This window comes from Ambystoma mexicanum, chromosome 6p, assembly GCF_040938575.1.
Source record: "Ambystoma mexicanum isolate Mex_15411 chromosome 6p, UKY_AmexF1_1, whole genome shotgun sequence".
NCBI classification, from domain to species: Eukaryota; Metazoa; Chordata; class Amphibia; order Caudata; family Ambystomatidae; genus Ambystoma; species Ambystoma mexicanum.
In genome coordinates this window covers 577,486,427-577,502,653 of record NC_090935.1, presented here as the reverse complement: position 1 = coordinate 577,502,653, position 16,227 = coordinate 577,486,427, and the positions used below count along the sequence as shown (strand labels likewise).

Sequence of the window (16,227 nt, the reverse complement as noted above, 5' to 3'; positions counted from 1 at the left end):
CTTGGGTATTTGACCTAGTTTTCCTATCTGAACAAATAAAATGTGAAGTGCTGCCGCCCATAGGTCTGGACTCAATTTTAATAGAGCATTACAAGAACCATCGGGTCCCGCCACCCGGGAATTGTTTAATTGCTTGATTATTAGAATAATGTCTAATATTGTTGCCTTACACTCCCATGTTTCCTCAGGAAGTGGGAATATATTGTTGATGTGTTCAGTTCGACCGAGAGTAATCTATATGTGCTCCCCCCATTTGGCTTCTGTAATACAATTGATCGTTAGTTCATGTTTTTTCCCCATTCCGTAGTATCTACCATATACCTAATGAGTTGTTATTAAGTGCCATATTCGCAATTTGTTTCCATTTGCTTTCCTCCATCACATGATTATATGCTTTCAACCAACTTCTGTAACCCTTTTTAATCGATTTTACTACTGTTATCACTGTGGGTTCTTGTTTATCCTTATTTGTGACGATTCTTGCAATTTCTTTGCGCATGTGCTTTTTGGCTGCATTAATTTTCTTGTCATAACCTTTACGGGGTGGTCTATTTATGTTTGTTTTTTCAATAGTCGATTTGTATATACGCTTTGCTGCTAAACTTGATTGAATGTTTAGCAACAACAAAGTGAAATTACTCATCATTGGATCAGTATTCTCTCTGGTCTGCCTTCTAATATAAAACCTGGTAATAGCTCCTTTGCAGCCCTATTTGCAGTTTGTAAGTTCTGCGGGTGCCAGTGAATTAGATTATTTCCTTAATTTAAATATAGTTCACCATTGCTATCATACTCGGCTTTATCAATCAATATGTTGTGAAATGCCAAACGAGAGCATAGCAGAAGATGGTCGCTTTCTTCTCGCCCCACAATGCCCATATCTTTGATAAATTCCAAACCACTTATATTTGAAAAAAATAAATCGAGGGTAGCCGCAGATTTGCCCTCAATTCTAGTAAAGGCAGCACTTTTATCACTGAGTAAGGCCATTTAATTTTATTATCTCATAAGCAGCTAACAGATTGTACCATGCCTGCCCTTGTCTATTATTTCTAGTATTTCTATCCTCCAGTGATGAACATGCATTGATAACATTTTCATTTTGTGGTAATGCTCTAATCTTCGCATTAAAATCCCCCACTAACCATAACGGGTAGCGGTGATTGTACATTTTTAATAGCTGTTCTACCGCCTTCACATTCGCTTTTGTCTCAGCCATTTTCAAGGGATCATAGACATTTAGTAGTATTACTACTATACTTTGATACTTGATCTTAGTCATGAGGACATTCTGATTTGACTGGGGACGTTTCTAGATGTTCCACTGGGCTTGTTCCAACAGGCCACCTTTTGGTCTTCCTTTAAGTCCCTTGGATGCCAATTGATGAACAGTACAACGGCCATCAAAGAAAACTTCAGCAGTTAGCCATGTTTCTTGTAAGGCTACAATCGTCATCCCATCAAAGTATGCTATCAACCCATCTTCTTCAAAAAAATGCGAATTACCTCGTGTTCCAGGAGTACGTTGTCTCTAAATTACCATGTCATTCTCGTGCAGCAGCGAAATGGGCTTTATACGCCATGGACAACCACTGCCAATAACCATCAGGAGCCATAACATTTACCTCTACTCCCACTTCTGACTTTTCAGCGACCACCTTTTTATATTCCTTTCTCTCTTTAGTGGTCACGTCACTAGGAGGGTTGCTTACTTTATAAGCTTGACCATCTTGATCTGCCTGTCTCGCCACAGGTTCAGAGATTAAGGTAGGTCTATTATCCCTCTTAGCGAGGCTTTTTATGCACAGTATATAGACTACTGTGACAATGTACTCTAAGCGCATTAGTTCCATCTCAAATGTCCATATAGGAGGTGGGACAAATTTGAGAGGAGCTCCGGCATCATCGGCACCGTCAAAGTAGAGTAAGCCGATGCTGCAGAGGCCGGAGCGTGTCGGATCCAGAATGGATCTTCGATCAGGAGGAGTTGGGACCGAACCCTTCCGTAAACAGTATAGGAATGCGACTGCATGCTCAGGCACAGGCACAGTGGAAAGATGTTGAGCATCTTTAACCAAAAGGCTCCTCAATCCCTTTGAGGTAGGGGATTGAGTTGGAACCTTTACCTTTGGAGCCCCTTTGTAGTCCTTGGAGTGAGAAATCCTTTTTGAAGAGGAAGAAGAGTGGTGGCACAAGGAACCGCTCAGTGAGCGGGAGCACTTGCAGTGCTTATTTCAGGCCGGGGACCTGCTGTTAGGGAGAATTTTCATTTCTGTGCCAAATCCTTTCAACTTTAGAGACCCGCATCAATTTTTCTGGACTTGGGATTTTTTTCTCCTGAATGAGTAGGACAGTTTTCTCACTCCCTCATGTATTTTTCCTGACTAGGATTTTTGTGTTTCACTGTTTTATGGAGCCTGACAAACTCCAAAGGCATCTGCTTTTTGCATGGTGACACACAGAACTTTCGGTGCAGTGCCACTAAGAAGTCCCTTGGACTTCTCTTAATGTTTAAATTACATTTTTTTGGTTGAACTACCATTCCCAAGAATAGTAAGATGATCCCTGTTGCACTTACCTTTTCCTTTGTGGGGCCAGCACACACCACCCTATGTGGAGTGCTGGCGGTTTACTTAGTAATTCCCTATCCCACTTCTTATGTGACAATTTTTGTTACACTTACATACTTTAAATGGCTGGTGGCAATGGTTTACTTTTTACTACCAAATGCAGGTTGAATCCTCAGCTATAGCACCCATGGGTGACCATTTTCCCACAATGGCTGCTGTCTTCTTTTTTCTCAATTTTCTGTTTGTTAGTTCCTTCTTGGCTTTTCCTCTGTTAGTTGAAACAGGTTTGAGTCCTTTGCGAGCCTCAGCCCTGATGCCCGCCCAGACTCCAATGTGCCTGGAAATGCAGAAACTGAGGAAGGCTCTCGAAACTTCCCTGTCCTTTGTCTCTAGGTGTGCCTGAGTGAAAACAGTCCTGATTGGCCGGCGGATAGGACAGCCACCCTGCTGTGTAATTGACAGCCAAGGCTGTGAATGAATGCAAAATTGCATAAAAGGCAAGGTTTTTGGGACTAGAGGCTGAGTCGACCACTGGAGAGGAACATCCAGAAGACATGAAGAGATGCCAGCAGCACCCTGCAGGACCGCCAAGTGCCTGGTCAAGCCCTGCAGCTGTACTGACCCCGTTTTCAAATCGACTGGGAAAACCTGCACAAGCCTCAAAAAAAGCTTCCATTTGGTGCACCCCCCAACTTGCTGTACCACACCAGAGCTGGAGAAGCCCAATACCAGGGGTCCTGTGACCATTGACGAGTGCATCGTCTTGTGAAGTCTGAATCCGGCCAAATCTTTGTGGGCACCAAGAGGAAAATTTGTATTAAAAATATCAATGCAGCGCCTCAGAATCGCAGAAGGAGGCGGCAGCAAAAAATGACACGTTTCGCAACAACTTGTTGCTTTGTCACATGATCTGCCTGTCTGTTTCCACCCATTAAATAATTTACGTGGTTGAGAAAGCTTAAGAGAAAGGTGTGCGCACACCTGCGGTAAAGATAGTCCTATATCTGTTTCTTAGTTTGACTATGTAACTCGAAAAAAAGTATGTGGAATTCAATCTAAAGACTACCGATGCGCGAGACATCAATAGTGTGGCCATTTTGGAATGTCACATAATGGCACTATGTAGGCCATTACATGGAAAGGTAAGCCACATGCCTAAAGTTCTGTCTAGTTTGGGGGTCACCCAATTCTTGAAAATGTGCTGTGCAAATGTTGCTGCGCAAAAAGGCTGTGCAAATAATGCTGTGCAAATAGACCTGCCATATATACAAATTATGTCAAATGGAAAATTTCTATGTCTTAGCAGACACTAGTGACGTTAAATTGCAAAGTTTCTAAGGCTAATCCACTGTAAATGATTTTTAACTTCAAGTGTGTAAGTGCTACTTGGATACTAGTACTTACTGATTTCAATTGTACAGTTCTACACCTCACATTACCCCCTCTTAAGAGAAGCCTGGCTGGTCAGTCACACTACCAACTTGTGTAGTACAGGCCTATATGAAAAGGTGGGTTACCTAATACCAAGCAGATTAGTCTTGTGTAGTCCCACACCAGTCGGACTGTACTAATTCTTACCAAACACCTGCCTTCTGACCTCTGCTTCAAGCCCTTCCACAGAGATCTCTTCTCTTGGCCCTTTCCCTTGTGAGTTTAGCGCCCTGCTGCCGGAGGGCCTTCAGGTGCATGGATTGGCATGAGCCTCAGCCAGGGAGGTCATGTTGCTACCTCAGGTAGTAGAGACAAATCCTGTGGGGGTCCGAGACCGACATCTGCTGGCCGCAATCAATGCAGGGCTTGAAGCCTGAGGCACTTGCGGGATTAGGCATTATTACTGCAAAAACAAAGCAGATGTGTTCCTGAAGCGAACAGAGTGCTCTGAAAATATCGACTGAGTTCACAGGGTGTGCTGCCTCAATATATATACTGGCCTCTGATGTCATGTACTGTGCGATGCACAGAGATGCCGGGGGAGCAATGAGGAGCCGCGCTGCACCCCCTGGTGGTGCAAAGGTTTCCAAAGGCCAGCTACACTGGGATACAAATATCAGATGAGGATAAGCAATCCATTAGAACCTTTCTTTAAGGAACTTTGGTGGTTAATTGTAAACTAAGTTGCCATACAAAACATTTGGCGGTCACCCAATTCTGGGGTATGGGTTGCAGACAAACACAATTCTCAGGCATCTTCCCAGGCTCTCTCAAGGAGCGGATTTAAGTCTCAATCTAGACACCGATCAAAAAATACATCATATATAGTTTTGATAACTGTAGCTAAGGCTTTTCCGCGACTGGAAGCGACTATGGCCATACATGGCAAAACATTTTATCCCTCATTATTTGGTAGCTTGAAATGTCTATGTGTTGGACACTACCAGATTTACAGAATGGATTCACAAGAACTGTTGCCAACCCGTGAATCCAACAAAGCCAGCTGTGCAAAGGGGCTCAGAGGAGCAGGTGCCTTTGTTGCACCCTATCCTCGAAATGGACGTTTAGGGTCTCTTAGGATCATATTCGGGGGTCACGTCCTGATGAGAACTCAGAGAAAAGGTCAGGAAAAAATAAAAAAATACAGTGGCCTCACGCAAAAAAAGTGCAGTCTAGGATTTAGGACTCCTATTCATTACAATGGGCATCTCTTGAGTCTAGTTAAAAGAACTTCAACTTATTGCGCCCCAGCTGGTTATGGAACACTGATGCCCTTGAAGTACAGTGATTTCACCTGTGACTATCACATGGGTGTAAACTGGAGGATAGTAAATGGGTGTGTAAACTGGTGGTCTTTGTAGAGGAGGAGCCACATAACCCCACGCCACCTACCCCGCCTTCATTACCTGAAAAGCATGAACCAAAGTATCTGACATATACTACACCAATCAGACATTTTGAAAATTCTCAAGTCTATGCATCCTACCAATTGTCCGGGCGAACTGCTTCCATCCAAACTTATTTTGGAACATAAGGAACTCTTTGCGCCTTTTCTTTGTAGATTTGCCAATGCTTCCTTTCGAACAGGTGCCATTCCTCAATCAATAAAGAATGTAGCAGTTTCACCGCTACTAAAAAAAGTGGGCCTTGATCCCACTGATGCAGCAAACCTTAGACCAATCACCAACACCTTGTTCTTCCTCAAGCTCATAGATAAGATAGCAACTATCCAGCTTCAGGTCCATGTCCAGATGGCAGGCATTTTGCATGCCAAGCAGTCGGGGTCCAGAAGTTATCATGGAACAGAGTGCTCTTCTGGACCTATAGACTTCTATGTTCTCTAGGCTGGAAGATAGCAAGTCAGGGCTGCTGATGTTGTTGGATTTATCAGCAGCCTTTGACTTGCTAGATCATAAAATCCTACTTGAAAGAATGCAGACTGTTGGGGGCCTCTCCGATCATGCTATAGTCTGGTTGAGAGCATTTTTGGAGGGGCGTCGGTCACAGGTGCATTGGGGGGACAGTGCCTCTGGGTCACTAATTATAACGTGTGGAGTGCCCCAGGGGGCATGCCTGTCCCCATTGTTATTCAATATCTACATTTATCCACTCTGCTACAAATTAGATCTTTTTCAGACCTTCGTTTGTAACTATGCTGACGACTTCCAGTTGGTCCTCAACATCAATGGCGATTATGATACCGATCAAATCACAGTAAATGCAGTTTATCAATTGATAAAACAGTGGATGTCCACCAATTGGCTGTGCCTGAATGCCACAAAGACAGAGCTCATGATTTTTGGCCCACGTCAGGCATAAATCAAGTTGAGCCAGGAGTATACCGTCTTCAGGATTGATGGTAGTTTTATTAACGTTGCGCAGAAAGTTAAAACCTTGGGCACCTTCATTGAAACCAGTTTAGACTGTGAAGCCCATGTTGCAGCAATTAGCACTAACTATCATCTTAAAGTGCTCAGGAAGTTTGCACCATTAGTCTCGGTCGAAAACCGTATTAAACTCGTGAGAGCCGTCATCTTGCCACGGGTAGACTACTGTAATGCACTTCTAGGCGGTGCAGTTAAAGCCCAAATTCAGGATCTACAAAAAATCCAAAACAAAGCTATCTGTATCATTTTTCAAATGAGGCGTTCTGAACCCACTACTGCAGCCAGAAAGAAATTGCGCTGGCTTCCCGTGGAAAGCAGAATTCAATTTAAACTGATAACAATATGTCATAAATGCATCTTTGGAAATGCTCCTGCTTACCTAAAGGATGTCATTGGCATCTACCAGCCTAAAAGGAATCTTAGGTCGGCTGAAGGCTATTTACTGGTACAGCACCGGGTGAAACGGTCCCGAGGTTCTGGAAGGGCTTTCCACACTCAGGGAGCCAAAGCATGGAATGCACTGCCTGCATCCCTGCGTAAGACAGAAGACCTTCTCGCCTTCCGAAAACAACTAAAAACGTATCTTTTCAATTAGTGTTAGTGTAAACTTCTACGGTAATCTTTTGCTCACTGTATTTTGTTCTCTTATGCACCTGGATGCCTATGGGCTTTGGCGCGGTACAAGCACAATAACATAACAAGAGCAACGACACTGCAGTACCCATAAGAATATCTATACCCAAGAGAATATGGGAAGTGAAGTACCCATTAAGGAAACCATACCTACATTCAAGACAATACGATGGCCATTTGAATGCGATTCCTGATGAAAGAAAAAAAAACTGAATGATCAAGATGAATGGTGACGTCATACGAAACTGAATCGACTCCATATGGAAGATAAACAGACCAGAGAGGCAGACCAGAGAGGCAGACGATTTATGAAGAACAAATAAGTACTAAGGATAATTGACATCTTGGGATCAAAATGAAGAGATTTATGCCATAAGAGTTGATACTTAGTTTAAACGTGTACAGATGCAATGAAACGCAAGCAGCAAAGCAATCATGAAGCTAGCCAAATGCTTATAGTGAATAGATTTCAGCAAGCACCAACATATACATATATACCTCAGATACATATGGATTAAATAAAGAATGAATGTTTCCACTACGTATATAGCGGTCTTCAGCAACGAGCAAGGCCTCAAATCAGTGTTGTAGTTACAAAAGCAATTGAATTATAAAGAATATATTTCAGCTAAGGAGTTGGATGAGCCAAGAGAGCTAATGTCTTATCAGAAATAGAATTGGCTGACATTAGATACAATTAACGTGAAAGAACAAACTCCTGTTCAAGAAGGTCAAGTGAAAACAAGAGACGTCAGAGGACTATTGGGGAATAAAATCAAATACAAGAAAAGGCTCAAATCGTGGTGTCCAGTCATGTGATGGAAGAAAGTTGGACGCAGGAGGAGTTAACACCTACGCACGGAAGCCAGATAGTACCCATACTCCTTAGAAAATCCCAGAGAATACTACAGACTCAAGGCCAACTTCAAAAACGAATTGACACTGAACAATTGAGGTGGTGATGGGAGTGTACTTTTAATTGGTGGTATGCTATTATCAAGACAAGCTCACCCGCACCTGGTTGTTCAGTCTGTATGCTGCTAACGTAGGTGGAAGGTTACTGACGGGGGTTAGTAGCCAACCAATTGTAGAGGACCACGTAGTTGGGGGTCTTCTAGTTTGTGTAGCCAATGGGATGTTGCACATTTAGTGACGTTCACAGTGGCCATTTTGAAGGGAGGGCTGAGTTACCCCACCTGATGTTAAGTATCCAATTATTTTTCTTCATTACTCTATACAGATATAACACTTATGCCAAGTTATTCACTTCCCGCTTCCCGATAGGTTTTAGAAGTTTGCCACGTAGGATGACATTGGTAATGACGCAGGTCAACACATCAGCTGTGACTAATTTTGGCTTTAAGAAGCCAGCTTTTTTATGAACTGATTGAGAGTTCAGTATCGAGTGATTGCTGATGTTCGTTGTACTCCCCGTTTTAGTTAGTTACATTAAAAACAGAAACTTTTGCCAAGATATTTGTGTTGTCTGAATTATTGATGTTTGATTAAAATCTGCATTCCCATCCATCTCCAGGGTATTGCTACTCATCTTAAAGGGCTGGAGGTCTCCAGTTCATCTTCAAAATGTAAAACCAAATATGCCTGACCAATGGGAAAGTGTGCCCCAAAAAGCAAGGTTGTGAAATAGACAAACAGTGACATTCACCATCAACAAGGTTATTTTGCAGAAAGGGGGCTATAGTTCGAAGGGAGCACGAAAGAGCAAACTATTACATGGCAGAGGGAGAATCCCAATAAATATACTAGCATTACATTGAAACAAAGATTTTTCACTGCAACTCTGTTCCCTTGAAATCAGAAGCAACCAACCCCTGCTCACTCCCTGAAGGAGAACATCCTGCATTTGGTCCACCATTTTGACTGCCCTTTGTCCGTGGGACCATATTAGAAGCAGGCAACTCCCCGATTGGTACCACCAGATCATGTGATTAGGACTGCAGATCTGGTTTTTACTAGCCTTGCCCAAAGGAGGAGAGGGATGCCCATTACTCTCTTGAATCCAGCAGCCAGCAGCAATAACCCCTGCTCGCTCCCTGATGGAGCTTTAGCTGAGCTGAAGATCCCAGCATTGGGTACACATTTTGCTGTCCTTTGGCCCTGTGCAGCCAATTTAGAAGCCGGCCACTTTTGGATTTGTCGTTCCAGCCCCTGTGCCTTCCATTAGGCACAGTGGCTGGAAAGCCATATATCCCAGGCCCTTTGAAGCTGCATACATGCGAGTTGATGCATTGTGAAACCTAAAAGTAAATAAACTAGTTAAGATATTGGTTGATCTACTATAAACCACAAGTAATGCAAAACTGTAAACACACGTGGATGGGGCTCCTTTCAAAGTACCTTGCTCTGATCCCTCATTCACTTTCCTTTTGATCCCCAGGGCAATGTTCTGTTGCTCCTTCAATGCTTCCACAGAACAGTTAGGCCTTGGCAGAAGCGTTCCTGGTGTTGGTGCTGGCCGGTTACTAAAATACCTTTTCCTCAGTGCCTATACAGGAAAAATTATGAGAGATGTCAAAATCTAATTACCAGTTTCAAGCAAATATTGCCAATTTTACAATTAGGGAAAAAGGCATTGGTCTCACGGACAAAACCTGCAAGCTACTGTACATCTTGCAATGGTTTTGACAATTGCAATATACAAGTTGATGGAATGATGTTCATAATACTGACTAATTCACAGACTGAAGAAAAAAAAAACACATTAAACCCAAAACATTAAACATTTTCATGGATTAAAAAATGGTGCAAACTATGAACATGTTGTGTAAAACAAATTCCTACTGTTATAAAACACATTTCAATTACAAGCCTGATTCATTGTGTGTGCTCTTTAATAGAAAGGTGTTCAAAAAGTTCAGGAGTGCTATCAAAACGTGAGAAAATACATTGTGAATGGAGAAAGACGTGAAGGTAATGATGCCTTCTAATGAGATGCGTATTTTTAGTTTTGCTTTGCCCCCACCCCAGATTCCTTATAGTATGTCTAATTTAACCAAATTTAATTTGTGTCCGGGTCTTATTTGTCTGACTTTTATTAAAGTATAATATGTTTGGTCTCCAGTCTGGGATGGGGTTATAATATTAATACTATGTTTGATGGACTGGGATAGTAAGAATAATCTTATCACCCCCTTCCAATTGTCCTGAACTATCTGGTCTGCGATTTAATTCACTTTTTACAAACAATTGTAAAGAATTCTGTGCCAGACCTAATCTTACACAGCTTCGAAATAACGAATTGAGAACCTACCCTCTAACACCTACAAATAAGCCTTTAGTGTGTGCCACAAGAGAGATACATGAAAAACTTTGAACTAGTCTCTTGCACTAGCAATTGCTCTGGCAATCTTCACATCATTCCCCGCTGTGATACTACTGTAAGGAAAAGTTTAATTTGTGCCATAGATACATGCATGTTCTTAATGAAGGGTTAAAGTCCTTGCTTTTATTCCGCCAGAAGGGGCCGTGGGGGGTAAACTGCGGCTCAGCGTTGTTGGCACCCACTGCCAGGATACAAAATTATGCGTGGTTTATACAACCCTTGCTCTGTCCCATTATGTCAGTTTTACCCCTTTCCCCCCCTTCCGTCCACGGCAGAGGCACTGCAATAGGTTAAGATATATTTCTAAAATCTAGCCTAGTGGACAGATTTTAGGAGGCCAGCCTAGTTATAGTGAACAGGGTAACCCTGAGAGGTTAGGCAAAAGCCATTCAAGGTAAACGTGAAGAACAGTCAAGGTTATTCTCAGGAGAAAGTGTGGGGTCAGGGGTCCACACAGCACAGTGAAGCACAAAATCATTCATTTAAGTATAATAATACAATATATATTCTAGGGGACACACTAAGAAATGGAACTAGCAGGAGATACCGCACAATACTCAATAATAAAACATATATGCATTAACCGCATGTGCATATGCATTCAAATGACAAACAATACAAGAAGTAAATTAATGCAGTCATAAGTGATTTTCCCTAACTAGGCATTGGGATGGAATGGTAGGATACAAAGACTTGCTGTCAATGTTATCACATGGAAAGCGGAGGGAGACAAATGTTTTGTGTTTACTCTGCTTCCCCCCTAGCCCCCACTCAGATTTTCCCAGGTGACTTGATGGGTCGACAGTGTGTGAGGGGATGGAGAAAGTGGGGGTTGCGGGAGGGTCACTGGAGTTTGGATTTCCTGCTGTTGGTTCCGGTAAGAGATGCCCAGAAGCTGCAGGTGCAAGGATTACTCCAGTCAGGTCCAGATGCAAGATGCAACCCCTGGTCATGAAGAAATGCAAATGTCACTGATGCAGGTCTCTTCAGGACACATCACAGGATGGTGGAAGGCAAGTTCCAGCTATGGTCTCCACACACAGATGACTGGAGGTGTCCTTTCAGTAGCATTGAAGATGCATCTCTAGGACAGGATGCCTTAATGGTGGGACAGTGAAATTCAGAGGGAAGAAATTCAGGAGGGAAGACGACTTGAACTACAAGCTGGCGAAAACCAAAGCTCTGGTTGTAAACGTGGACTGGTGGTGTTTCTGGCGAGGTAGCCCACGAGAGCTGGTCAGAGCACCAGGTGGTCCAAGGACACCTCCGAAAGTTCAGGAGGGCTAGATCCTCGAGAACACTTTGAGACTGGTTGGTCCCACCAGTCCAAGGGATGATGCACCGCTCAGGGTCTTTGGAGATCAGGTAGTTTAACAGGGCTTCACAGGGCCAGACACAGGAAGAGATGCCAGGTTTCTTTAGAAGTCTTCTTTGGATCTTCTGTCAGCTGTTTTGTCTGCGAGGGATTCTTTGCTCCAACGCTTATCTGAAGAAATGGCTGCAGAAGTCCTCTTATCCAAATTCCAGCTTGGAAGCAAGTCCAAACCCACCAATAGTAAGGATCTGCACCATTCAAACAGCCAGTAGTTGACTAAACAGGAACAAGTATTGATGTCACTTATGCCCCACACCTACGCTCAATGGCACCATAGACATGTACTGGGACTAGACATCCCACCCACTTCCTGTGCCACACACATACAAGGCAGCACTAGCCTGCGAAAGCAGCAGCTTTCCCAGTTAAGTGCATGATCTTATATGGGACTCCTGGCATGGCAAGGCAGGAAGAAGCCCAAACAACTCAATCGCAGATTAGAAATCTACCTCATGGTTGGATCTGTGAGTTTTCGAACGAAATAGGTGCCGGGAAACGTGAAAAGTGGAGAAGGAATACCTTTATCTTAATGTTTGTCTTTTTTGTAAAAATTGCAGTGCAATTAAATTCAAATAAAATAAAAAAAATAAAAAAAGAAGGCCAAAGTACAATATAGAAAAATGAACTCTCGTGGCACTGCCATTTTAAGGCACTAGTCACGCTTAGCAGTCAGCAGCAGCAGTAAACGCGAATGTGCTCACTAGAAATAAAGCAATTTTAAGAATGTATCTGCTGCTACAAGCTTTTCTGTAGGCACACATACAAATAACCAAACTTATCCCCCCATTGCACTGCAATGTAAGACGCTGGGTGTATTTTTACAAAGTTACAAAACTTTAAAAGCTAAAAGGGAAACAAATGAGCAAAAGGCAGGGTAAATGAAGCTGAAGGCTTTACTTCCTCTTAAAAAGTCAGAACAAGTCCAAAAACAAAGCAAAATGATTAAGGGTCCAGTGAAACTATGGAGGGAAAGTTGATAAAAGATGCATCTTTCCTAACAGTTTAATTTAATAAAAATGCGACCCTAGTCAAAGGGCAAGGCTTGGAGGGAAATGAGGAATGCGTGGGAGGAACATCCAAAAGAATGAACATTACCAGCGGTAATTCATTTGTTCTTCTAATGGATTTTGTCCTCCCACGGATTCCTAATCTTCGATAGACTCCCATAGCAGTTTTGTAAATGGAGCTGGGACGATTGAATTTTGTTCTACAGATTTAAACTGTAAGACAGCTATCCCAAACCTCGCTTCCTGACCAGACAAAGAATCTAGGGAGTAGTATTTTGAGAAGAAGGTGTGTATCAAAGACCAGGTTGCAGCATTACAGATGTCCTGCACTGGTACACCTCTTTGGAGAGCTGAAGTGGTTGACACACCTCTGATTGAATGTGCGCTTATATTTTCAGGGCCATCCTTAGCAGTCAAAGAGTAGCATTCTGAAACACACAATAATCCATCGCGACAGGGTCTGCTTAGCCAAAGCCTTACCCAGTCTGTGTCGGGCATAACTAACAAAGAGCTGATAGTCTTGTCTAACCTGGTAATATAAAAGCTTAGAGCCCTTTTGGGATGCAGTCTATGTAGTCTCTCTTCCGCCTTAGAAAGATGAGGTGGGGGGATAAAATGCTAGCAAGGTAATCTTTTGTGTCAGATGAAAGTCGGACACCACTTTGGGAAGGAAGCAGGGACGAACCCTCAAAACAACCTTTTATCTGGAAAATGTGGTGAAACAAGGTTTACTTCATAAGGCCTGCAGCAAACTCACTCTGTGAGCAGAGGTTATAGCTATCAGGAAAATAGTTAAGTCAACAATCTGAGTGGACAGAAATGGAGAGGTTCAAATGGAGCTCCCATAACACCAGATTTAGATCCCAAGGCAGGACTATAAAAAGGGACTGCTGGAAAGATATTAGCCAGCCCCTTAAGAAACTGTATAACAATATGCATTTTAAAATAAAATCCTTGCTATGGCATGCGCTTAAAAAAAAAATAACGCCGCCAGATAACCCTTGGCAGTGGACACACCTGACTCATCAGGGGTTGCAGGTAACAGAAAAAACATGATAGGAGCATCACAAGCATAGGGTCAATATATTTAGCTCTACACCTGCTGCAAAACCTATTTCAACGGCAGCCGTATAGTGGTTTTGTTGCTGGTCTTCTTGCCGAAAACAACACCTGCATAATGTCTTCCGGAAGGTCCCAATCTTTGTATCTTAACCTCTCAGAAACCAGGCGTGAAGGTGCAGAGTTCTGATTTCTGGGTGAAGAAGACAGCCTCCCTCTTGGGAGAGCAGATAGACATGTCTAGAAGATCTGGGTACCACGCCCTCCTGGCCCAATCTCGAGCAATCAGAATCATGGACTTCCCGAACTTACTCAACCTTCTGCCGACGTGAGGAATGAATGAGACTGGAAGGAATGTGTTGTAAGGGTGTAGAAGTATGAGACAGACCTAGAGAGGGCATAATTTTCGTTATAAACTTTCATTATGTATATCACAAAAAATCCAAACTATCCTTATCTCTATGAGGGGTTTCCCTGCCTCAACCTAAAACTAAGGAAGTGTCAGAATGTCCGTCAAATGTCCACTGTCCTGGTCAAAAACCCTAATTCCATCCCTTACACTTAAACCCAACTATGCTAAATAAAGTAAAGTCTTCCACAAAGAGAATGCTTCCCTTCTCCTGGCACAGTACACAACACAAAGATATTCAACCAAGAGAATGTCTCCCTTCTCCTAGTACACTCAGAATGTTCTCAGAGTTCTCTTGACAAAATAGCATCAGCCAGGCGGAATGAATCCCTTCCCCAGATACTCTGTCAACTTTTGTATTGTATCAGCTTCGACTCTCTTTAGTATAGTGGACTCGGAGGGAATAGTCCACAGAGACGCCCAAGAAGTAAACAAGGTGTTCCTTGACTTCTACACCAAGTTATACTCGAACACTGATCAAGTATTGGATGAAGAGCTTCAGAACTATATGGATTAGTTTCCCCTGCCAGAATTTAGCCTGATAGACAGAGAGGCACTGGACCTTCCACTAACCATAGAAGAAATCACTCAGGCTATCGAGGAGCTTCAATCGGGCAAAGCACTGGGTTCAGATGGGATCCCAGCAGACTTTTATAAAATTTACAGAGAAGAACTCGCCCCCAACCTAATGGAGGTATGGGAGGAAGCCCTGGGAAGGGGAGCTCTGCCGTCCACAATGAAAGAAGCTATAATAACGGTCTTCCTGAAACCACACAAATCCCTGCAAGACTCCATCCCTACCGCCCCCTGTCCTTGATTAACGTGGACACTAAGATATTTGCCAAAACAATAGCGAATCGTCTGCTGCCCCATATGAATAAATTAATACATCCGGACCAGTCCGGCTTCATCCCCACCCGCTCCACCTCTTTAAACCTCGGTAGGTTCTTCGCAATAGCATCCAAATTGGATCCGGAAGCGAAAATAGTGGCTGTGGCCCTCGATGCTGAAAAAACATTTGATTCTGTCTCATGGAAATACATGTATTTCATCTCCGAAAAATGGGGTTCGGCCCTGGTTTCCGGAAATATATACAAACACTATACAAAGACCCCAGAGCAAAGGTCAGGACTAATAATCCATCGACAGATTGTATACTACAAAGAGGCACAAGGCAGGGTTGTCCACTCCCCCGCCCCTCATATTTGCACTCGCAATAGAGGGTATGGCGGCGAAACTCTGACATAACCATGCATGGCGAAGAATACGCATTAGGGGTCCCCAGCAATTTATTTCATTGTATGCAGATGCTATGATGCTATATCTGATAAACCCGAAAACAAAACCTAGCGCCAGTAATTGAAGAAATAACGCAATTCGCAGAATACTCTGGATACAAAATAGATAGATTAAAATCAGAAATGATCCCCCTCACATGAGCCACTGTTCAATCCCCAGCCACCGCTCAGTTCCGCTGGTCGCCAAACAGCACGCTACCTGGGCATCATCATTTCCACAGACAGACACACACTCTACTTAAACGACTACGAACCTTTCCCAACTACACTGGAGCAGAAATTCAAAATCTGGGACAAACTCCAAATATCGATACATATGGCCGGATCACGCTTCTTAAAATGGTGGTAGTGCCGAAAACACTGTACTTATTCAGCAATATACCAATCTGGCCTGGTAGACAATTCTTTAATTTACTACAAAAACTGGCCTCTACATTCGTATGGGGAGGGGGCGCCGTGAGACTCTGATGGTCTAAGTTGTGCAAAAGGTATGAAACAGGGGGGCTTATGGCTCCAGATTTTCTGCTGTACTACTACTCCGCACAGGCACACTTTGCGAAGTACTGGTCCGAAAACACTGAAGGATATGCACACATACAAGCGGAGAAATTCGCAGCCTGCCCGATCAAACTCCAATCCATGATATTCGCCAAAGGCAAAAAAGACATGAGGGAAGTGGATCCATTAAACTCCACGGTGAGGGCATAGGCATATC

General features: G+C 43.1%; 1 protein-coding gene across 3 annotated transcripts in view; it reads right to left on the bottom strand.

The window, feature by feature from the left end:
• The window catches only part of CDK7 (cyclin dependent kinase 7), a 633,476-nt gene that overhangs the window by 71,744 nt on the left and 545,505 nt on the right, over positions 1-16,227 (bottom strand). For all 3 annotated transcript variants that reach the window (XM_069627397.1, XM_069627399.1, XM_069627398.1), the window contains one exon: positions 9,380-9,527. In XM_069627397.1, the coding sequence (XP_069483498.1) occupies positions 9,380-9,527 (148 nt within the window). The remainder of the gene's footprint in view (positions 1-9,379; positions 9,528-16,227) is intronic.